Source organism: Miscanthus floridulus, chromosome 19 (assembly GCF_019320115.1).
Source record: "Miscanthus floridulus cultivar M001 chromosome 19, ASM1932011v1, whole genome shotgun sequence".
Taxonomy (NCBI): domain Eukaryota; kingdom Viridiplantae; phylum Streptophyta; class Magnoliopsida; order Poales; family Poaceae; genus Miscanthus; species Miscanthus floridulus.
This window is the reverse complement of record NC_089598.1, coordinates 103408105-103433949: the sequence shown is the minus strand read 5'-3', so window position 1 is coordinate 103433949 and position 25845 is coordinate 103408105. Positions and strand designations below refer to the sequence as shown.

General features: G+C 43.7%; 2 protein-coding genes across 2 annotated transcripts; one reads left to right on the top strand and one right to left on the bottom strand.

The window, feature by feature from the left end:
- Positions 1-483: 483 nt before the first annotated feature.
- On the top strand, positions 484-1425 carry LOC136526525 (citrate-binding protein-like). The gene is made up of 2 exons (XM_066519166.1): positions 484-885; positions 1036-1425. Exons 1-2 carry the CDS (start codon positions 484-486, stop codon positions 1423-1425), a joined length of 792 nt encoding a protein of 263 aa, XP_066375263.1.
- A 20753-nt stretch (positions 1426-22178) lies between these two features.
- Positions 22179-23282, bottom strand: LOC136528260 (uncharacterized). The gene has a single exon (XM_066521192.1). The coding sequence runs from the start codon at positions 23137-23139 to the stop codon at positions 22423-22425; it is 717 nt and encodes a 238-aa protein (XP_066377289.1). The 5' UTR covers positions 23140-23282; the 3' UTR covers positions 22179-22422.
- Positions 23283-25845: the final 2563 nt, after the last annotated feature.

The following is a 25845-nucleotide window of genomic DNA, read 5'->3' as shown; positions in this document are numbered from 1 at the left end:
GGTTTCTCTTTTTTATTGGGAATGATATTTTTCTTCCATAACAATTTAGTCGGAACAGTATTTCTCACCCAAAATTAGCTGACGGGGCCATCGAGCCTCACAGCGTGCTTTTCAAGTTTTCATTGAGAACGCGTTGGTCAGTCAACGGGGAAAACATTTCGCCGTGTGGTTTTTGACCTTTTTGTGCCGGATGAGATGGATGCTGACGATTCAAGTTCTGGACGAATTCAGTGCAGTGTGGTGTGTGTATCATAGACGACGCCGCCGCTTTGGTTTTAACCAGAAAGTTGTAATCATAGGACACGAAATAATACGCTTCGCTATTATATGATTCTAAACATCGATTTTGTTAAAACGACCTTTAAAACGTTAGTACTTTGTTATACATGATATTTGATCTTTTTAATCATTTTTCTCAACTAAAATACATGTAATTTTACCATGATGTGACCGTATTGCCCTCAGGGCTTCAATTGACGTGGGATGGGGCTGTTGGCCCTCTCGCCTAGCCTGCCTGGCTGGCCGCGGTCTGGGCTGGCCGGCCGGGCGCGCCTGAGTTGTGTCAGTGAAGTGAACTCGAGAAGAAAGCTCATCCACACGATCGAGCAAATGGCTCATGCTTCCTCCCTGCCATGGCCTCTAATGCTCCTGTTCATCGTCTTGGTCTCGTGGTGCGGTCAGTTCTCCGCTGGCGTTGACCCGACCCTGGGCTTCGTCGCTATCAACCTCACCGAGGACCGGTTCAAGCTGCACCACCCGTACGACCTGCCGCTGGAGAAGCGGTACGAGTTCCGCGACGGCGTGCGGCAGATGTGGGTGTACTGCACCAACAAGCCCTTGAGCCCCAGCAGCCCCACCAAGCCGCGCTCCGAGATCCTTTTAAACGTATATACTAATTAAATTAAGCCAGCAGCATCACTAATCTTCACGATCAATGCTAATCATGTTGCTAATCATGTCCTATGATCACCAGTAGTGAGCTGTCGTCGTTGCTAATCGTTTCAATTTTTTTTGGTTTGTTGTTGCTATGTGCAGGTGAGGTACACGACGGGGGTGTGGCAGTTCGAGGGCTACGGGTACGTGCCGGCGGGGACCTCCGGCGTGTCGGTGATGCAGGTGTTCGGCGCGTCGGGGCGGAACACGACGCTGATGCTGCACGTGTACGGCGGCCGGCTCATGTACTACCACGATGAGGCACGCGTTGTCGACGCTTCCATCTACGACCGCTGGTTCTGGCTCAACGTGGTGCACAACGTCGGCGCGGGGGCGCTCACCGTGTTCGTCGACGGCGAGGAGCGGCTCACCGTCGTGGGACATGGCGGGTACCGCCACTACTTCAAGTTCGGGGTGTACACGCAGACGGACCCCTCGCACTACATGGAGTCCCGGTGGAGGGACATCAAGTTCTACACCAAACACGGTTGAGGTTCAGGCTGAAGAACAGAGATCAAATCAGTGAACCAGAATAAAAGATTTGGATTGGACGTAGACATTAGTTGTTTATTTATCGATAGATTTCTAATGTGATTTCGTCCGAACTGAATTCATCTAGCTGCAATGACCTAGGCGCGGCCGGCCAGCCAGGTAGGCCAAGCGAGCGGCCAGCAGCCCCATCCCACGTCAATTGAAGCCCTGAGGGCAATACGGTCACATCATGGCAAAATACATGTATTTTAGTTGAGAAAAGTGATTAAAAAAACCAAATGTCATGTATGACAAAGTGCTAACGTTTCAAGGGTCGTTTTAGCGAAGTCGATATTTGGAGTCATATAATAGCGAAGCGCATTGTTTCGCGTCCTATAATTGCAATTTTCTCGGTTTTAACGAAACGGAGAAAGAAGAATGACATGCGTCCTAACCTAGGGCTGTTCACATAATTCGACTTATTTCAGTGTATGATACCTAGCAGAACTGTCTGTATATTGTAATGGTATTTTCTTTGTAGGTTCGCTTTGGTAGGACTCCCAAACCACTTTGTCTGTTTTTTGTGCATCCGATCATTCGGCGCTGACAAGGGCCACGACCACTCATCATCCCACCATGCCATTCCAACTCTAAATTTGATTTTTCTCGTAGTTCATTCACCATCACTAAAATCACCCAATGTTTTCTTTATACCTTTAGTTATGTTTATGGTCAACAACTATGATTCGTGACCGAAGATTCCATCTTTAGTACAATTGAACATTGTCTATAAGTTGTAGTTATGGTTGTCCTTATTTTGTCCTATTAGCATCTCTTACTCTTGATAGCTCTATCACATAAATTTGCAGTATAAAATTCATCATTGATGGATTTTTCTTATTCTAGATCCACCATTAACTCCCTTAGCTTAAAGCATCTCCAACCGACCCTCTGTATCATTCCTAAATGCTAGGAATAGAGATTTTGGTCCAACAACTTCTCTAATTGGTTATTCTATTCCGTATTTTCGCTAGCCAAAAATAGAAGACAACAATGGCTCGCACTAGATATAGAGAAACCGTTGGAGAGTGAAAAGATATAGAAAACGATTTTGAAAGTGCATTTGCCCCCTATGTGGGTTTTGATGTATTGATGACATCCAAATTAGGGACTAATGTGATCTTAATGAGATATGTCGCAGCTATTAGTCCCATGAAAGATTCAAAGAGTTGATAAAGATGAAATGGTATCCCTCAAATCTTGAAGTTGTAAAGGTGGATGAACTCAAAACGCTCTCCAAAGGTTTTATTTTTGTTTTTGAATTTAGGATCCACCACACTATAAAGAGGGATGCAAACTTAGTTGGTCTAAGGAAGATAGAGTGCTCAAGCATAAAAATAAACTCAAAAGAGAGACACTCTAGCACTCCACGAGCACATAGAATATTTTTCTGTGACTGTCGGTGTTGGAAGTCCCGACGTAAGCCGGAACTCCCGACCGTCGGAAGTCACGACTCATGCCTAAAGTTCTGACGCCAGTCACTTAGCCTGCGCGGTGACTGTGGGTGTCGGAAGTCTCGACGTGAGTCGGAACTCCCAACAGTCGGAAGTCTCAACCCAAGTCAGAAGTCCCGACACCTGTGGTTCTGCTGGCCGGTTCTATGCGTCCGACGGAAGTCCCGACCCATGTTGGGAGTCCCGACACCTGAAGCATTGCTGGTTGGTTGACTGTCTGCACACACCGGAAGTCCCAACGTACATCGGAAGTCCCGACCGTCGGACGTCCTGACGTTTGTTGGGAGTTCCGACATTGACTTGCACGTGCGGACTTCTGACCCTGTGTGAACAGTGCTTTCTGTTAACGTCGGATTGAAGCCCTGTGGGCAATACGGTCACATCATGGAAAAATACATGTATTTTAGTTGAGAAAAGTGATTAAAAAAACCAAATGTCATGTATAACAAGGTGCTAACGTTTCAAGGGTCATTTTAGCGAAGTCGATGTTTGGAGTCCTATAATAGCGAAGCGCATTGTTTCGCGTCCTATAATTGCAATTTTCTCGGTTTTAACGAAACGAAGAAAGAAGAATGACATGCGTCCTAACCTAGGGCTGTTCACATAATTTGACTTATTTCAGTGTATGATACCTAGCAGAATTGTCTGTATATTGTAATGGTATTTTCTTTGTAGGATCGGTTTGGTAGGACTCCCAACCCACTTTGACTATTTTTTGTGCATCCGATCATTCGGCGCTGACCACGGCCACGACCATTCATCAGCCCACCGTGCCATTCCAACTCTAAATTTGATTTTTCTCGTAGTTCATTCACCATCACTAAAATCACCCAATGTTTTCTTTATACCTTTAGTTATGTTTATGGTCAACAACTATGATTCGTGACTGAAGATTCCATCTTTAGTACAATTGAACATTGTCTATAAGTTGTAGTTATGGTTGTCCTTATTCTGTCGTATTAGCATCTCTTACTCTTATATACGATAGCTCTATCACATAAATTTGTAGTATAAAATTCATCATAGATGGATTTTTCTTATTCTAGATCTACCTTAACTCCCTTAGCTTAGAGCATCTCCAACCGACCCTCTATATCGTTCCTAAATGCTAAGAATAGATATTTTGGTCCAACAACTTCTCTAATTGGTTATTCTATTCCGTATTTTCGCTAGCCAAAAATAGAAGACAACAATGGCTCGCACTAGATATAGAAAAATTGTTAGAGAGTGAAAAGATATAGAAAACAATTTTGAAAGTGCATTTGCCCCCTATGTGAGTTTTGATGTATTGATGACATCCAAATTAGGGACTAATATGATCTTAATCAGATATGTCGCAGCTATTAGTCCCATGAAAGATTCAAAGAGTTGATAAAGATGAAATGGTATCCCTCAAATCTTGAAGTTGTAAAGGTGGACAAACTCAAAACGTTCTCCAAAGGTTTTGTTTTTGTTTTTTATTTTAGGATCCGCCGCACTATAAAGAGGGATGCAAACTTAGTTGGTCTGAGGAAGATAGAGTGCTCAAGCATAAAAATAAAATCAAAAGAGAGACACTCTAGCACTCCACGAGCATATAGAATATTTTTCTGTAACTGTCGGTGTCGGAAGTCCCGATGTAAGTCGAAACTCCTGACCGTCGAAAGTCGCGACTCATGCCGAAAGTCCTGACGCCTAGTCACTTAGCCTGCGCGGTGACTGTGGGCGTCGGAAGTCCCGACGTGAGTCGGAACTCCCGACAGTCGAAAGTCCCGACCTATGTCGAGAGTCCCGACACCTAAAACGTTGCTGGTTGGTTGGCTGTCTGCACACGCCAGAAGTCCTGACGTTTGTCGGGAATTCCGACATTGACTTGTACGCGCGGACTTCTAACCATGTGTGAACAGTACTTTCTATTAACGTTGGAAGTCCCGAGATGTGCGTTGGAACTTCCGACGTAGATCTAAACGGTTATATTTCTACTAAGATTATAAATAACCCTCTCTTCACTTCTAACCGTTACAGACTCATTCACAGCTGACCTAACTTCGTCTCAACAGCTCCCAAGCAAGAAAAGCACCCCTCTCCTTCCTTCTTTGCTCCAATCTTTGATTCCCTTAGGGTTTTGAGTAAAAGAAGAGTGGATTAAGTGAGATAATCACTTTGGCAAGCTTGAGCACTTGATTTCTTCGTTAAGCCGGTTGGTTTTGCGTCTATTACTTTTGGGGCTTTGCCCCTAGCCGGCTAGGCGTTGCCCAAGAACTTCCATCTTATGGAAGAACCTTGAAAAATTTGTATTACCCTTTGATTTCTTAGTGGAAAGCTCAAGTGACCTTTGTGGTCGCTTTGAGAGAGGCAAGGAGGTGGAATAGACTCCGATCTTTGTGGTCACCTCAACAACGAGGACGTAGGAGCTTCTTTGTGGGGTTGTCGAACCTCGGAATAAATTCTTGTATCTCGTGTGCTTGTTGTTGTGATTGCTAGAGATTACTTGTATTTGTTTGTTTCTCTCTCTTGAACATTATTTTAGGGTTTGGACTCGATCTACGGTTTGAAGACATTACGGCGTCAAGGGAGTGGCCCAACCTCTTCACCAAACCACAAGGAAGTGGGGTTGTAAGATTATTTATCCACAAAATTAAATTTGGCACTGCTTTTGTAGTTCATGTAGACGTCGGGACTGCTGACGTTTGTGCTGGAACTTCTGACGACGTCGGGAGTTTCGACCCAAACGCCGGGACTTCCGACATTGACTGGCAAATTTGAACTTAACATTTGTAGTTAATTTTTAGATACGCCTATTCATCCCTCCTCTAGGCATTGTTAGATCCTTTCAGATTTTTATATAAATGACTCTCCAAATAATAATTTAGAGAATGAGATTTAGAGAGACTCCTAAAGATGCTCTTATACTGTTATACACCACCAATAAACTAGGAAGTAACCAAACATAACGCTAACCTATGAGTTGACACGATAAGTACTCGCTCCATTATAAATTATAATACTATTTTTTTTTGGATATATTGCTTTTACAACTATTTGAAGGGCGGGTCTGGTGCAAGCGGTAGAGTCTTACCGCCTATGACCAGAAGGTCCTGGGTTCGAGTCGTAGTCTCCTCGCATTACACATGCGAGGGTAAGACTTGCCACGGACACCCTTCCTCAAACCCCACACAGAGCAGGAGCTCTCTACACTGTGTACGCCCTTTATTGCTTTTACAACTATCTTATGATTTAGAACACAGAGAATAATTCTCGATAACATATAGAACATGCACGATGTATTTTCTATCATTGTGTCGTGAACCCCAAGTCTTCTAGCACCTGTCCTCTTCTTGGACCATGCGTGCAGTTCATATCTGTGTGCTTCGGGAAAAAAAATTATGCGTGATTCTTTTTAGAAAAAAATCATATCTTTAAGATGCTTGTAAATATTAATTTAAGGGGTATATTAATTGTGTACCAAAGCTTATGTTTTTTTAATAAAATTATATCTTCCGATACTTTTTATACTAGCTCTCGACAAGATCAACATCTTTCATTTAAAAAGGTACTTTTATGGGACCTAAAATATGAAATATATAACTTTTCTAAGAAGACAAGCTCTGGTATGCTAGTAATATGTTCCTCAAAATCTATATTATTTTCTTGAGCATCTTAGCAATCTTAAACGAAAGACTTCAAAACTAAAAAACTTGTATATCTCATCGATAGCTATAACTTTAATATAAAAAGTATCTTCAATTGACACCATACAAGAATAATATAATTTTCGTGACATGACAAGCCTTGGTGCACGATTAATACGTGTTGAAACTTTATATTATTTTTTCGAACATCTTTAACGACCTCAAATGTAAAAACTCAAAACTATAAAGTATATCTCACTAAGAATTATAACTTTTATATAAAAAAAGTATCTTCATTTGACACCATGCAAAAAAAGATATTATTTTTTAATGCGACAAGCGCTAGTACGTGATTATTATGCTGTTGAATCTTATATTATTTTTTAGCATATGAACATACTCAAATGAAAAAACCTAAACTAGAAGTTGTAAATCTCATCGAGACCTATAATTTTCATATAAAAATCATCTTCATCCAACTCGTATCGACGAGTTATGATTTTTCTAAGTTTGAGTCTTGTCATGCCACTCTAGGTGGGACAAAAAAAATATTGTCACGCCAACAAGAGTGGTGTGACAAGGTTTGTCACGTGAAAAACGCCATCCAACGTGATAGATCTTGCCGCATCAGCACATGTAGCGTGGCGGCGTGATTTTGTCGCGCTAACCGCACTGCTGAAAAAAATTAACGATGGTTATTATTAAAATATTAAATAAAAAGGTATTAAAAATAAAATAAAAAACCCACAAGGGCATAAGGTCTTTAGGAATGACAAAGGAGTTGGGCCGGCAGTAAAAGGCCGTTGACGTGCCATGCTAGACCGGACACGATGCCAAACGTTGCTGGATGCTACACGACCTTTCTTCTCCTGTGTTTCGCCGTGTCGGCGTGGACATCTCGTGCGAGGAGAGGCCCCGTCCTGTTACGAAACGGTGTCTCTCAACATACACTCGTGATCTCATCAACGACGTCATGAACAGACACATGTTTATAAAGTGATCTTATCCATCAATTACAAGATTAATAAATAGAATTAGACAATTAGTTTTACTCCAAATGATATGTCCTATCCCTTCGTGACACATCTTTACTTGTATAAATATATTTTAGAGATCAATAAAAGAAAACAGTTTTTCTAAATCTTATTCATTTACCCTCACGCTTTAACACGTTATCGGCACTTTGCTCTGCAAACAAGAGGAAGAATAGAGGCATGCATGCCTCTCGACCATCACCGTTCCCTCAGAGTTCGCCGAGAACAAGAAGGGAAAACGACGCATATGACTCGATTGCCAGAACTGGAGGCCGTCGATCTCCATCTAGGAAGAAGAATTCGAGGCCCTTCGATGAAGAAAGAAAACAGCGGCCATACATCTAGCCTCACCGGCGACGACAACAGCCAGCGGCCGTCAGCGCTCGCTGCAACGCTGGCAGTATCGGCATCGGCATCCTGCATGAAGAAAGAAGGCACAAAGGCCTGTGGCAGGAACTGAAGCATCAGGTCTTGTACGAGAAATTGGAACGAGATGCTACTGGCTTCAATCATCGAACAAGAGTACAGAGCTGTAAGAAATCATTGTTATTTATTAATCTACGATGGTCTTACCTTTCTGAGAAACAGCAAGATTCTTTCTTCCAACTACTCCTTCGCCGGCGAGCCTATTGCGGCTGTGCGACGGAATCAGGACCCGAGCCCCGACAGATGCCTGGCCCGTGGATCCGACTGACGGCAGCGGCCGCGCGTCTGCACAACGGCGGCCCCTCCCGCGACTGCGGCCTTGCGCCTGGCAACTAGGAGCCACGCCCGACGGCTAGGCTCTCGAGCGGCCCCCACGCCCGACGGAGGCGATCCTGTCCTCGCCTCACGCGCCTGGCGGCTCGCGGCTTCGCGCCCCCGCGGCCGGCGTTCGTGACGGCCAGGACCGCAGCCACGGCAACGAGCTCGCTGCCGAGGACGTTGCACACCTCCTCCCGCGCCTCGCTACGGCGGCCAGAGGCCAGCCCGGCGGCGGCCGGTCCCCATGGAGGCGGCCGAGAGGCCCCTGTACGAGAGGACGGGCGACGAAGAAACCGTACCGTCCATGCCTTCGCGTGGAAGGGATAAGATTCTGCGGTTTTTCAGAAAAAAAACCCCTTATTACTTGTGAATTACATAATGATTTTCATGAATTATTATTGTAATCTAGATTCATGATTAAGCCCTCAGGTTTTAACATGTCTGTAGCATACTATATTTACCTCATGTAAATATTAACTTTAGACCCTAGGTTTAAAATGCAATATGATGCATAATATTTACCTCGGTAAATAAGTAATTTTGGGACCCATGTGTCATAAAAATAAAAGCATCATGGCATGTACTGCTGCAGATGAATTTACCACTATAAATTCGCTTTCCAGATCCTATGTTTTCTAGAAAAAATTTTAGTACTGTTCAAAGCGTTTGTCCAAATTAGCAAACCCAATAAACATGTGCTATTAATATTGCATGTTCAAAGTGTTTGTCCAAATTGGCAAACCTAATAAACATGTAGTATAATCATTACATTGTTCAAAGTGTTTGTCCAAAATGACAAACCCAATAAACATGTAGTATTACTATCATGACCTTATTATTGTAATTACTTTGTTATTTGCAATTTTTATTTTATGTTAAGCTCATTTATGCTTTATTTAAAGCTTATAGCGCTTACATTTTTAATGCAAAATCAATTAAGTGTATTACCTCATTATTTGTATAACACAAATGTTCCATATTGTATGTTGACCATACACAAGGTAGCGCCATAGTTGCTACTGTGGGATCTACACTAAATTCTCAGTGACTATCCTCAATGTGCGTACCTAATATCACAAATTGGAACATATGGTCTACATCTTTTCACAAAGATGACTATCATTAATCAACATTTCTATTGGCCATACACAAGGTAGTACTATAGTTGCTACTGTAGGATCTACACTAAGTCAACAACTTAGTGACTATCCTCAACGTGCGTACCTAATTCGTTTGCGAATTAACTAAGGTCTACATCAATCTTTTGATGATTACCTTAAAACGTGTTTATACAAATTGCATACACCACTAGACATCTACTGTTCAACAGACTATGTCCATATTATTAGAGGTCTACATCTTTATGATGAATACCTCTAATATGTTAGCATAAATGAGGTTTACACTATTAGTGAGATAGATCTTGTCTCCTATTTATTTTGTATTAATTAATACAGCATCACCATAGCAATTTTAAATTTACCCTTAGCGTAAATTCAGAAAATCTATGTTTTAAACCTTGTTAGAATAATAGCCAGCAAAGAGTTTGATCTCTTGCTCTTGATGGTCATCATTATCTAACATGGTCAATGGACGTAATGTTAAACTTGATGTTCTATGGATTCATATCAATATTTGATGCTCCTCATAAGAAAGCATCACCACTTATGATCAATTTAAATATAGAGTTTTATTGAAATAAAGCACCATTTATATCCAGATCACACGTATGTGTATCTCAATGGGTGCAAATCGAAGCACTATATGACTAGCTCTTAATGGGTGATATGAACAATACAAGGCAGTCATTCTGCCCAATGCCGACTAAGTTTGGCCACAACTTTATCTCTAGGATCTTAAGTCCACTTGAGAATAGAATTATGTTGTTCCTAAATATCCTCTATATTGCGTTTTGCGATTCCCGCGACTTACCATATGTATTCTAGATTAATTCCTACATTACTTCAGGTCTAAGTGTATGATAAATTTTTATCGAGAAATCACCATTAGCATTATAGTGATGCTCTATCATCTGAAGTACATTGAATTTTCAGAATCATAACAAGTTCGATGCCATGTAATAATGCCATTCATAGAACTTTAATGGTAAGATTTAACGCAAAAAAAATAGCAGCCTCGTGCATTCTTTAGGGTCAAGGCATTTCCTAAATATGACAGAACCATATTTTGTCCCAATTATGTATGTTACAGCCACACAACTTGAAAATATCATGCCTTGAAACATTTAATTGATCGGTATTACAAATCCATTGGACATAAGTTTCCGGCGCAACAATAAAGATATGAAGCACACTTTATCTTCAACCTGACACCACCAGGAAGGCCAATTGTTCACAACAAGTTTTATGAAAAAACCAAGTAGCAACCAAACACTTAATTAATAAGTGGGTCTTATGAGTATGGAGAGCACGATCATCGAATTTACTTCGCTTGATCCATTTTGGGGACCAAAATTTGTCTCCCATTTACAAACATACCTAGTATCTACGTCCCATTTTGGTGTTGTAATATAAAATGTTGTCATCAATTTCAATTGAATATCACAATAATGTGCCATCACATTTGATATTCCATTAATTAACTTATATGTAATCTATATATCTGCAAAGAATGTCATTATATTCTTCATGCTATATATAGACTTATACAGGAGTCAATCCAAATGCAAAGAGGAATTTTGCCTAGTGGATAGTTGCACTACAAACTCTATATATAGGAAAGCAAAATATTCATAAACTCTTACATAGAGACAAGAAAATATTTTGTTAATCACTTGACGCGATGTCATGATAGTGGGTTTTAGTCGTCCTACTATCATACTCCCTATTGGTACTTAAATAATAATCATGAATTCATTCTTGTATTCTAATTTCAAAATATACCTAATTAAAATTATAGAGATATCCGTCAATGTGGTTTTTCATATGGAAACCCCAAGATGACAACTAAGAGGAGTATTTTTCTCTTAACAACGGATATGGCAATACTTAAACAAAACATCCTCAGTTGGATTTGACTACATATACATAACATGTATCTAATGTTGCGTACAAATAATTCTCTCTCTTGATGTCAACATGACTTGGCACATTTGCCATAGTTATTCAACTATAGAGATAACTTGAGAATTATTGTCAATTCTATTGGTCATAGCATCAATATGAGCCACTATATTTCTTGAAGAAATTCAAGAACATACATGTGACTCTTTACCATTTTATGGACCATAAAGATACTATGTAATGCACATTTATGCATCCATCATATAGTCCCAGGTGTGTCTCTTAGTCATGAGAATCATCACTATACCAAACTCATTGCTCGAAATCTTCAATTTAGAGCAAATTATCCTGGACGTGGGATCAAATCCATTTTATATGGAACAATTTGGTTTTTGGGTACTATATATCTAGTACCTTATGTCCATACCAATAATGGTTTTATTGAGTCTCTTATTGAGAATCAAATTGCAGGACATATTAAAATAGAATTATAATTTACCAGAATTAAGTTGTTTTCATGCGGCCTTACACACCGCATCATTAATTTAAATTCATCAAGCTACACTTATACAACTCCCTCTATTGCAGTATGTACGTGAAACTTTGGCCGCATCCAAACATTTCCCATCTACGCATCGAGTATGTTTTCACATACCCGTATCACCACCCCAACATACCAATGGGCATTAGGGGTCCCAAGAGGTAACTCTACAGGGGATTTATAAATTGTCTGTATGTTGATTATATTTGAGGATAATTTCAGGCATTAGGGAGAGATTTATACCACATTAAGAATGCTAGGAATCAAACGAGCAATCCTCACATCCACGTACCAAAAATTCTAAACCTAATCGTTTAGAATATCTTATATTTGCATCATATTGTAAAGAATCTGCCAGAAACATTTACTAATAATAAGGGTGTCACAAAATCCTCTTATCCTACTTATAATGCACCCAAAAGAATGGAGGTACCAATTAAAACCATTCAACTCCCACTTCCAAAGAAGAGGGGGAGAAGTACGACCGCTCTTAAGGATAATGCTCCAAGTAAGCGTCCGAGGATACCGAGGACAATATCCTCCAAATTAGTAAATCCAAGCCAACATCAAGTTGGTAGACACCCAAAATGGATGAGCATCCAAAACCCGGATCAAAATCCACCCGAATCAATGGTGCACCCAAATTCTGATCCTAGGACATTGGAACACCTGGACTCTATATGGGAAATGACTCGGAGTCCAAAAGGGTTAACATTTTCACATGCTATATTGATTTCAAGAACTGAATCAATCATTTAAAGACTATAAATTATCGCGGCATATACTCCTCAAAGATTGCCTTTTTACCTTACTGGATCCAGACCAAAAATCCTAGGTAGAGTGTCTTCACACTCAAATTTGGTCAAACTAAAAGATAGCAATTAAGAAGATTGCTCTTGTTCAATGATGAGAAGTATTACCACAGTAATATCTTCCCTCACAGAGTTTCTTTTCAGAAGCAATGTGGTGAATAATGAGAGCTTGTAGCATATGGTTTCACGCAGAGACCTAGCATAGCATACCCCATGGTATGTGTGAAAATGAAGTTTTCCAAATTCAATAATTGGCGGATCAAATGAATTTGATAGATTCGGACGTATAAGTCTCAATAGACTTCATATTCTGAATCCAAATACAAATCGCAACATACATTGTATATAATTAAGCATGATTACGCATATTAGTTATTTTGATATCATCATGATACAGAAATAATTATGCAGTCATTTGAGATACAATTTCCATCATGTGGATTCGAGATGGAGAATTTGGATAAGACCAAATGTTGCTTAGGCTTACAACTTGAGCACCGTCCTTCAAAGATTTTAGTGCATCAATCAGCCTATATCCAGAAAATATTGAAGAAATTCAATATAGACAAATCATATTATGATAAAACCCCGATGGTTGTTCGTTCTTTAGAAATAAAGAAAGATCCATTTAGACCACGAGGTTTTGAAGAAAAGATATTGGGACCGAGGTTCCATATCTTAGTGTCATTGGAGCATTTATGTATCTTGCAAATTGCACCAGGCCTGATATCGCATTTGCAGTGAACATACTAGTTAAACATAGTGCCAATCTAACTCACCGTCATTAGACGGGAGCGAAGCATATCCTCAGATATCTTAGTGGCACAAAGGATTTTGGTTTACTCTTTAAGAGAAATCATGATCCCAATATGATTGGATACACGGATGCTGGTTACTTATCTGGTCCCCGTCCTAAACTGGATTTGTATTCTTACATGGAGGTACATCTATTTCATAAAGTCATCTAAACAGACTCTGACGGCGACCTCTACTAATCATTATGAAATTATTGCTCTATACGAGACATCACGAGAATGTGTATGGCTTCACAGAATGATTAACCACATACAACAGTCATATGGTATTGGTTCAATTGAATCACTTATAATTATCTATGAAGATAATTCCGCTTGTGTTACACAGATGCAAACATGTTACACAAAGAGCAATATCACTAAGTATATTGTTCCTAAACTGTTTTATCCCCATGAATTATAAGAAAACAGAGAAATAAACATCTTGCAAATCCAGTCATGTGATAATCTCGCTGATCTATTTACTAAGTCCTTACCAACTTCTATGTTTCAAAAATTGATACATGGAATTGGTATGCGGCGACTTTGAGATTTATCAAAATCAGGGGGAGACATCTCCTAAATGTTGACCTGTACCAGTATCATATTATACTCTTTTCTTTCACAAGTTTTACTTACAAGGTTTCTTGTCAAAGTTTTCAATGAGGTAATATTAACATAAGCATGTGTCATATTTTCTATTTTCCCCACCGGGGTTTTTGTGGGAAATATTAAAGACACATATTGCCCTCACAACTCATTTATGGTTTTTCCTGGAGAAGGTTTTTCATGTGAGTTATCCAAGAGGCAATACCAATAATATGTCGTCATATTTTCTCCTAATTTTCCCACTGGATTTTTACAGGAGTTTTAGCGACATATCACTTTATATTGCTCCTCATATTTTTCCTAAAAAGGTTTTTGGAGGAGTTATCTTTATGTCGTATCTCCAATATTTTTTCCCCATTAAGGTTTTTAATGGGATACCAATAACATAGTGGTTTACTTAAATCACAAATAAATATGTTATTTTCTCCTTATTTTCTAATAAGGTTTAAATGAGTTTTTATGGCATATCATATATTCCTCAGATTTTTCCCATAGGGTTTTTCGAGGAATTTCAGCTTATAGCTGTATTGATCTCAAAGAAAATTCGATCAAGGGGGAGTGTTACGAAACGATGTCTCTCAATAGACACCACGAAGTGATCTCATCCATCAATTACAAGATTAGTGGATATGATTAGAGAGTTAATTTTACTCCAAAGGGCATGTCCTTTGAAAACAGTCATGTCCCTTCATGATACCCTTTCACTTATATAAATATATTTCAGAGATCAATGAAACAAAACAGTTCTTCCCCATTTACGTTCAGGCTTTAACACATCCCACGGCGATCTCCCTACGCACGCACGTATACTCAGGCAGGGGCACCGCCGTCCAGGAACCCGTCCGCAGTCCGCACATCGCCCATTCCAGCGATTTTCTGGCGGGCGCCAGGTGACGCGCCTCTCAACCGAAGGCGAAGACGGCGAGGTGCCGCACCGCACGCCATGGCACAGTTCCAATTCCAGAGCTCTCTCTCCCTCCACGGCTCCACCCCACGCGGTTGCTTCAAGCATTGACTGACGGACCCGTGAGCCTGTTCTTGACCCCTCCTCTTCCTCCGCCTGTCTCTGCCGCGAAAGCTTGTGGATTGAGTGCGCGGCTGCGGTAGCCGAAATCCTGGTGAGGTTGGGCTGTTCGCGTCGCTCGCTTACGCAGAGTTTGAGCTGTTTCGTTTTCAGCGTGTGTTATGCTTCGGTTCCCTTGCTGCATCTCGCGGCATTTCTGACTTCTGAGGCCATGGTTCAACAATCAACAACATATTGATTTTGTACCATTTGTCTGTAGCACGAGTAGCAATAGAGTAGTACTAGTTCTGAAGCCAACCAGTTTTGAACTCACTTGATGTGATTGTGTATATGCCATGATATTCTATGGACCTGATGCTATTATCGCCTATCGGTAGTCCCAGTAGCACTGTAGCAGGGTTGGCATGGCTCATCATCACAACCTGCACTCGGCCTGTTCGTTTCGGCTGAATTGGCTTATAAGCCATGGCTGAAAGTACTGCTGGCTGGTTTGGTATGAGAGAAAAACACTGTTTAAGCTGTGGATTATAAGCCATATACGAGCGAATAAGCCGAAACGAACAGGCCAAGTTCGACATTAGCATGAACACTGTGAACACTGAACAACCTGCTTGGGAAGGAAAACAATTGTTCGTGCACAGAGAAACGTGATTCCCCAAGTTCGATCCGTTGATCGTAACTGCCCAATGTGGTGATGAAATACTGTCAAATGAAACCTTATTCCTTTGTCTGACACGTTTAATCTTATAGTATGTCTCTCACATTCACATCTCTAAAAAGAACCAACTTGAAAATATGTCATCACTATTTCTTAGCAAATTCCATCATTGGAATTGGATAGGAGCTGGTCAATCGTAAAAATCTACTGGCCTTTTGTTTTCACCATGAACAGAGGGGTCAGCTGATTAATGAGTGTGCCATGTATAAAAAACCGATTGATAATTCTATATTCAGTTTTCCCTTTATCTTGTTCTTCTATCATTCTAGGTTTGCTCTTCTTTGCCTTGTCACCTCATACCACGGGCCATGGCACCATCATGAACATTTGGTTGACACGAAGGATCAGGCTTTCAGGTTATTTACATGGTAACCAATTGTGATTGTTTTTTTACCACTGCAGGACTCAAGTTTGGATTCAAGTTAGTGAGGATGCCACACAACCAGTATTAGCTTCACACAAGGTGCAAGTGCAACAATCAGTTCGTCTACATCTTTGTGCATTCCAAGGCCAAAGATGGGAAGGCGCAGTTGCCGCGTTACCATGCTCTTATTTTGGAGGTACGCATCATAAGATTGAAACACCTGGAGATACAAATCATCTTGTTCGTTACGTCGTAAACGATCGTGGATTATTTACTGCTGGCTGGTTTGATGTGAGAGAAAAATACTGTTCCAGCTTATAATCCACGATCGTATACGAGCAAGCGAACAGGCTGATGCAGGCGTATTGTGTCAGCGAATGAAGGCAGCACTCTGCAGTTACAGTTAGTACATAGTCAATCAAGCACGGTGTAATCCACTTGAGCATCAAGTCCAGTGCAAGCTACTTCATTTTTTTGTCACCATTTTAATACTTGATAGTGTCCAGAGTCCAGACTCCAGAATGACTGAATTATATATTAGCTATTTTAAGCATGTACCACATTCTGGTATGTTGAAGTGTTTATTTTTGTTTTATGTGATACTGAATATTAGTACAATACTGTCTACTCAAAGGATGCTACAGGCTAATTTAGACTATCATCCACTGCTAATGTTATTTATTAGGATTAGGATCTGGTGAGTGAGCACTCACGTTTGTTTGGTCTAGGAATACAAATTTGCATGCAGAAATGGGTGGATGGATTGGGTTTTGGTATGCACGCTGGTGAGTGAGCAAGATTGTACTGCTGTTGAAGTCACAACTCACAATGCTTAGTTTGGTACCTCAAAGTTAGGTATGTATGTGCTATGATCTATGGCAGGTTAGGTGTGCGTGCCTTTGCTGCTCTTAAGAGCTTTGCACTGCATTTTTTTTCATTTTAGTTATAGAAGAAAGTTTACAAGGGGCGTCTTTTGATCTCCTTAAGTATGCTGCCTGATGTTAGATTCCAGAGCAGAGAGATTATGTTTGTATGCCACCTGCATTCTAAATAGTCTCAAGTGAGCAGTGAGCTAAGTGATTATGAGACAGTTAGTCATTGCTCCTTTCGATGCTTTGTGGTCAGAGCTCTGGCGTGCAGGTTCATGTTAGAGAGAATTTCTTATTTGACACTGGAAAAATGAGTCGTTCTTTTTTTGGTCTTGAAATTTTCTTCGTTCCCTATTTGACACTCACCTTAACTTTCATCCCTAATTTGACACTACCGTCAAATCCGTTAGCTAACGGTGTTAACTGACTGTTAAAAAGACGTTTTTGCCCATAGAAAAAAAAGCGGCGAAGCAAATTTGAGAGGAAAAAAAATCTGCGCCTTTTTTTGCAGCTGGGCGCATGCATCAGAGGCGGGCGCAGGTTTTTTTTCCTCTCAAATTTGCTTCGCCGCTTTTTTTCTAGGGGCAAAAACGTCTTTTTAACAGCCAGTTAACACCGTTAGCTAACGGATTTGACGGTAGTGTCCAATTAGGGATGAAAGTTGAAGTGAGTGTCAAATAGGGAACAAAGAAAATTTCAAGGCAAAAAAGGAACGACTCATTTTCCCAATGTCAAATAAAGAATTCTCTCTTCACGGTAGGCTTTGTGCTCAGAGCAGTGAGCTAGGCGTGATCACTAGGAACACCGCTGATCTGCCCAAGACCCCCTGTCCTGTGCAAGCCCAACATCGAAGCCATGGAGGCTGGAGGAGGATCCTGTTCGGCAGGACCGAAAAATAAGTAAAAATACTGTTCTGACTGATTGTTGTGAGAGAAAAATACTGTTCTGTCTGATAACACTGTTCACGTGGACAATGTTTTCGTGAGTTGGCTGGCCAGCCAGCCACAAGCCAGCCAGCCGAACACCGCAGAGTGCCAATGTCAACCGCCTGTCCTGTATAAGTTTCAGAGTTCTGACAGCCGAACGCAGTTTAATCGCTGGAGAACACATTCATTATTTCTGCTTGACCATGTTCTAGTGAAAGCTTTCCACTTGATTTCCCTTAGGTTTTCCTGGACGACATTGTAAATGCTGGTATAGTTGCATATAATAGTTCTATAGACTTTGGGCAAAAAAAATCAGCTGTCTTTTTGGAATTTCTGCAATAGCTAATTAGTACTCGTGCATAGGCCAGAAGTGCTCTAGATAGTAGATAGTGAATGCTACCGGTGGAGTGCAAGGCACGGAGCGCACTAGCATCATCAAGGAGGTACTGCCGGAGATGCGGACAACAAGAGGACGTGCTCGTCGGCTCGTCGCCATCTGAGACATCACCTCACCGTGTAAAAAGCCGGATTCCTCCTGTGCATCGTCAGCCACTCCTTCCTGAGATGGGAACTTGCAACTGTCTATCACACGTTACAGCCAAAGCCAAGACCAATGATCTCACTGTGGGATCTCGACTCGGCATTGGCCAGGCCAGCAATTTCGGACAACAGAACGGTGTGCACTGTGCAGCAGCATGTAGGATTGAGTCATCCTATGCATCCAAAATCGGACACCCGCCTGGCACGTTTGCCTAGGAAGAAAGCAAACACGCTCTTAGAGCATCTCCGAGAGCTTGTAAATCCTCGTTTGGAGAGCCATTTGCATAAAAATCGTTTTGTATATTTTTTCACTCTCTAATAGTTTTTCTATTTTTCATGCGCACTCTAGAGAGCCATTCTCGCCTTCTATTTTTTGCTAGCGAAAAATACGAAATAGAAATTGACTATATTTGGATGACCATTTAGAGAAGCTGTTGAAGGGTAGTTTTTCACTAAAATCTATTTTCCTAGTATTTAGGAATGATATAGAGTCTCTTGGAGATGCTCTTAGGGCATGTATAACCTACAGACAGGGTTCGTCTCTAAACGCCTCGAATGTATCATTCAGACACATATAAAGACATGTCATACAACCCACAGACGGGGTCCGTCTCTAAACTGTTTAATGCTTTGCATGAAGCTATGATCAACTATAAATAAATTTTTGTATATCCTTGTGTGGCTATTTGATAGAAAATGTATCAAGGATAAATAAAAGCAATATGATTACAATAATTCTTAGAAACCATCAATATAATAATTATATTATAAAGGGGCGTACCCAGTGCAGAGAGCTCCCGCTCTGTGCGGGGTCTGGAGAAGGGTGTCAGTGGCAAGCCTTACCCTCGTCTGAGCAATGCGAGGAAACCGTGACTCGAACTCGGGACCTTCCGGTCACAGGCGGTAAGACTCTACCGCTTGCACTAGGCCCGCCCTTCATAATAATTATATTATACATTCAAAAAATAGCAGTGAACCATAATCAGATAACAGCTACCATTGAGAACTTCAGATAACAGCTAGCAAAGCTCTGTTCACATTCAGACAACAGCTAGCAAGTTCCTGGACACGTTCAGATAACAGCTAGCAAACGCAGGTTCACATTCAGATAACTGTCTGGACAGGATAAAGTTTGACTAACAGATAGGATCAAGTTTCTAGATAGAATCAAGTTCACTAACAGATAGGATAAAATTTCTAGATAGAATCAAGTTGATGCAAGAAGGGCGGGCCTGGTGCAAGCGGTAGAGTCTTACCGCCTGTGACCAGAAGGTCCCGGGTTAGAGTCGCGGTCTCCTCGCATTGCACGGACGAGGGTAAGGATTGCTCCTGACACCCTTCCCCGGAACCCGGGAGCTCTCTACACTGGGTAAGCCAATCAAGTTGCTGCAACATTCATATCTGCAAGTCCTCATAGCCCAGGTCCGCCAAAAAAACCTACACAAAATAGTGCATATATGTATGTCAAGTTGGCAACACATGAAAGTGATTGTTTAACATGTACAGGTTGCTCAACTTACCTGTTCAGACAGTTTCAGGAAGAAGGGCCTTCCTAAGACACTTCATGGCAGCAACTCGCTACTCCTTTTCCGCATCGGACGAAGGAGAAGCCGGATCAACGCTGGCCGGATCCCACCAAGCAGTAGATGGTGAAGGGGGGAATGGAAACCCACTGTTCGACGACGATGGAGCCGTCGCAGCGCCGGGGAAGGCACCTCCACCAGATCTACCAATGGAGGATGGGGGCGTCGCCGAGCCGTTGCTGAGGGAACCGGAGATGGGGCACCCCGCCAACGCCGCCGCCGATCCGCTCCGGCGGCCTGGGGTTTGGCCCGCGGCATCCGCGCCCAACGACAAGCCTCCACCGCGACTGAGGTTGCGGATCGCCGCCGTCGAGATGGTTCCGCGACCGAAGGTGTGCGCCGGGAACGACGACGACGCCGCCGCCGCCGCCGTTGACGTAGCAGCCGGGGCGCCCTTGCTCTTCTTGTTTGCGGCGACTAATAGCTTGCTCTTCCTCGCCGAGGCGCTCAACATCGCGGAGATCCAGGCGTTGGGGCACCCGATCGAGGAAGAAAATTGGAGCTCTGTTGCTGCTCACCGGTGATACAGAGGACGGATTTGGCGGGACTGCTCCCTCCCGCGCGCGCGAGCGCCCGGGATCTGCGCGCCGTCGCGACGAGGAGACGGCTCCTACAACGCTGCTCGGGTCGTCTCGTCCGCCCCACGCAGCCGTCCCTTCGCGAGACGACGGACGCGGCGTCTTCAGGCTTCGACAGGTTTTTTTTTTAAGTGGCGATGAAGGGACGGGTTCAACCCACCGTTGTACGTGCCCTTAGAAACTTAATACAGTCCTAATACATTGTCAATCCTTTGATTATAAGTTACCAGTACAAAGTATGAAAAAGAAAATGGAGTTGACTTGTATTTAAGCTCGCTTGTACCTAAAGGTTTTCGCATGAAGCGTTTCGTAGTTTTACATGTATACACCGTGTACAGGTTGATGCCACGAAGGATCCTTAATAGAAGAAGACAGGGGATTAGTTTCGATGGTTAAAAAAGGCAGATTAGTAGTATAACTTTAGTTTAATTTGGTGGTAGAAAAGGCCAAAAAATGTCTTTATGTTAAATCTGCACTGAAAACTAAGAAATTGACATTTACTTCACCAGGACCATACGTATGCAGCAAGGGATTAGTTAAGGATCACACAGTTGTTTGGGAGAGAATCATTATTTTGTGTGCCTGTTCAAACGCATGGGCCATTAACTAGTAGTCCTTAGAAAGATGTTTCACCAATGAAACGTTGAGACACAGCCATCAAATGATAGGATGATAATGACCGCATCAGATGAAATTTGGTGACCACTGATAGAATAGAAAGAGAAGGTAAAGGGGGGCTTTATTGGTAATGGCTGAGGTCCATGAAAGAATCGCTGGAGCACATCAAGCGGGCAGAAGAATGAGATGGCTGATACACAGATATGGGTTTTATTGGCCAAACATGGAAAAAGATTGCAATAAATACGCCCGAGGATGTGATATACAGGTTAATTAACAGAGGTAAAACCTTTCTCTTTCAGAATAAAGAAAATGCATGGTTGCATTAAATACGTTAGAGTTTTGCATGGAACTATGGATGAAACCTTGAGAAAGCGAAAAAGGGCAGGGTAGGTAGATGTCAAGTAATTAGAAATGGAAACCACAGTACAGCGCACCAACCAGGAGTTATGTGGGCCACCAAACTATAGTAGGGCCCTGAGGATGTTTGAAACCATGAAGAAAATTTAGAGAGGAACCTAAAGTTGCGGTAATCAGTAGAACAGTTATAAGTAGATTGATAAGAAAGAACATAAGGAGAGGAATCGAGGACTGCATCCTATTCCATGTTCCTGATTTGAATTTATCCAATTTTGCAGAGCAAGAGTTTATCAACTCAACAACAGAGCACTTGCAGAGCAGAGCAGAAAACGGTAAGGAACATGAACAAGAACAATGGGAAAATCATCAAGAACAGAGTACGGGGAAATCATCTAGAGCAGAAAACGGAAAGGAATAGGAACATGAACACAGGGAAAATCATCAGATGATCACATACACATCTGCTCCACCTTGGCAATTCAATTTCAATCATAGCCGAATCACCAAGAACAGAAGAAGAATCCACTTAAATTTATTATTCATTCACAGATGAGAAATTCATTCATGTTTTTGAATCATGCAATAATCCATGACCACAATCAGTTTAACAGTCACCATATGCACATGGACGGACACAAGCAATTAACAGAGCAGTAGTAGTATATACACATACACACCACCGACAGAGGATGGGCGAGTCTTATTCGCAATCTGGCATCGAATTCCCAGATCGACTGAGATGGGATGGGGTTGGGATCAGATCTCCTCCACCACGATCCAGTCCTCCTCGCCGTCGGAGAACTCCACCGCGATGGTGATTCCGACCATGCAGAACCCCATGTCGTCGTCGTCTTCATCCTTCTCGTCATCCCCATCTTCCTGGCCATCCAGCAGCAGCCCCTGCTCTCCAATTGCTTGAATCTCTCCTACATCATCTACGTCAGTATCACGCGCCGCCGGATCAGGATCGACTTCGAGGCCGTCGGCGTCGTCGTCGGCGCGGCGGCCGACGAAGATGTCGTAGAGGTCAGAGAGCCCGGCGTCGGGCGCTCCTATCCCGCCTTCGCCTGCGGCGTCGTCGTCCTCCTCGTGCCAGCTGTTGCCGCCGGCCAGGTAAGCGAGCAGGGAGGAGGCGGACTTGCCCCTGTACTCGGGGACGCCTTCGCCCTGGTCGACGACGCGCCAGGACACGAGGCGGTGGTTGAGAGCGACGTCGCAGGCGCGGAGCTTGTGCGCGCCCTTGGCCTTGTCCCGCGCCTTGGTGACGGGGTGCGCGTGGCACCCCGCGCACCGGGGCCGCCGGCACTTACCCGTGCTCCTCGACGCGTTCGTCAGCTTCGCCGCCGCCTTCTCCGTCGCCGCCACCGCCAACGGCTCCGCTGCCGCCTCGGCGTCGGCGGCTGCGGCGGCGGTCTTCAGCACCTTGCTGCGGCTGATCCGGACGGTGCCGTGCTGCCGCCCTTCCCTCTTCATCGTCCGGACGGCTTGGCGCTTGCGGGTTTCTTGGGGGGGAGGTTGTTGTTTGGTTGGAGAAGAAAGAGGGCCGAGGAACGAGGAGGTGTGGAGGTGGTTGGCAATGGCAACTATACAAGCAAGGGGAAAGGGGAGAGGGGGAGGACCACGCGCATGTGTGGTTGGGCAAGTGTGTGGGAGTCGCCAAGGGGAAGGCGGACCATGGCCGGTGTGGTGCCGGCGGGTGGTTGGGGACTTCTTGGTGTAGAACTGTAGAAGTAGAAGTAGAAGTAGAAGTAGAAGTGGTGGGCAAGCAAGATTCACTTTCTGGCTGGGTGCCGCTGCATCTGGCAGTGGACCGGGTCAGGAGGATCGTGGGGTCAGGAAAGCCAAATTAATGAGAGGTCAAGGAAGCTAATTCTATTCTGCACTGCACTAATAATACAAAAAGGAAACTTTAACTAATTGTATTCTCGCGAGGATATGGGATACCTACGCGGTTGCTTGCTTGGAGGAATGGACGATCCAACCTTTTCTCTCTCTTTTTTTTTTAAAGAAGGAAATGATACGCTTTCTTTATTTCGTTTTTATTTGTTTCTCGATCCAAAGGCATGCTGCAGGGAGCCCTTGTGATTTTAGGGAGGAAAGGGTCGTTTGGCTGTGGCATGTCGCAAACGATCGTAAATTTTCAGTTAGAATAGTATTTTTCTCTCACACAAACCAGACATCAGTGCTTCTTCACAAACCAACAACGATATAAACCAGCAGGCTAACCGACGTTGCAATGGGTTCGGTCACAGTTCACACACCGACACACGGATATTCACGAATCACGACGCACCTTTTGCAGAGATGCTGAGATGCCAATGTGCCTCGCGGTCGCCATCACGTGCCTATACAAAGGCTAAAGTTGTGTAGAGTAATATACAAAGCCTGTAGATGATTTTGTTATTAAAAAACAAGAAGAAAAGAAGAGAGGTTCAGGTTTTGTAACAATTGAAAACAGGGTTACACTCTGGAGGCCGTCTTAAGCAGACACAGACAGTAGACTGAAACTCCTTGCAAGCAAAGCAGTTGCTAATATAATAAGACCCTGTCCGGCTTACCTCATATTCGATTTGTTCGGCTTTTTTTTAGCTGAGTGTTTTTCTCTTACAACAATTCAGCCGAAACAGTGTTTTTCAGCCAGTTTAAGCCAAAATTCTGCCAGCGAACAGAGCCTACGTGAGCAACCCATGTTATGATCCCTACGACAATGGACAACCACAAGGTTCTGAGTTCTGACACGATCTTGCTTGGAGGAATTCAGCCTCCTCGGCAGGCACGGCACCTGTCGGAGGAAGAGGAATTGACAGAATTCCACCCTTCCTTCTTCTCTTCGTCCCGTGCCGCAAGGCAATTCCTAGGCCTCTGCGTGCAATGTTATTTTTCTTCTAGAATTCGAGCTGGCCTCTGCGTTTCTGACTGTATGTATATGATGACGGTGCCACAGCAGTCAGACGAGGAGAGCTCCTTCCGTTACCAGCGGCGCCTATCGCTGACTTGCCTATGCAGTCCGCCAGTCCGGTATCTCTGCATGTTCAACCGATAATGCTTCGTCACGGCGCGGTTCACTCCGCTGACCGCCCGTGGTCATCCCACTCCCCCCATCCCACCGCGCGCGACTCACTACTCAAAAAAACAAAAACAAAAAACAAATCCTGCTCGTCCCACTCCGCTAGGCGCGACGGCCATCCCCGCGTGTCCCCATCCTACGCTCGGCCACTCACTCTGCCTTCCACCCCGCGCGCACTCATCCTACGCCCGCAGCGCCCCCGCGCCCACTCCGCCTCGGGCCGGCCATCCACTCGGCCTCCGCGCACCCCACTCCGTCTCCACGCGGCCATCCACCGCTGCGCACCCAATCCGCACTCACCCATCACGGCCACGGTGTGCATCGTCACCACCACGCGTGGCGCCACCAGGAGAGGTCATCGTCAGTCGGGACATCGTCTCCCGTGGTCAGCCGAAGACACCACGGCAGAGAGGACCGGTATGTTGCAAATGCATGTTTCAAGTGTTTCAGACGTTTCAGAAGTATGTTGCAATTGTTTCATCTTGTTGCAAAAGTAGATCGGGAATGCTACACATGTTGCAAGTGTTTCAGAAGCATGTTGCAAGCATTTGTTCAAAATATTTCACATGTTTCTAGATGTATGTTGCAATCGTTCTGATCTGGATGTTTCATATGCTTCACACAAATATTGCAATAATATGTTCCAAAATTTCAGCTGGTTTGTCTTATGTTGCAGCAACTTGTTCCACGTTGCAAGTCATTTTATTTGAGCGTTTATGCTGTTCGGCCGGGGTCTCGCCCCTCGAGGGGGCGGAGGGGGACGAGGCGCGCCGGCGGACGGGGGTGCTGCGGTCGGGGGGGGGGGGGGGCTAGGGGCGTGCTCGCCACGCATGTGGGGCGGTGCGAAGGCAAACACTATGGGCCGCGAGGTGACCTGGGGGCGTGCGGCGCGCGCGGAGTGCTAGCGGACTGGGCCGTTGGGGGCTGACGGACGGGGGTTCTACGTTTGGGGGGGCGTGCTCGTCAGCGCGTGGGACGCGGGCGAAGACGGACATGCACGTCCCACTCCGCTAGGCACGACGACCATCCCCGCGCATCCCCATCCTGCGCTCGGCCGCTCACTCTGCCTTCCACCCCGCGCGCATTCATCTTGCGCCGCGCAGCGCCTCCGT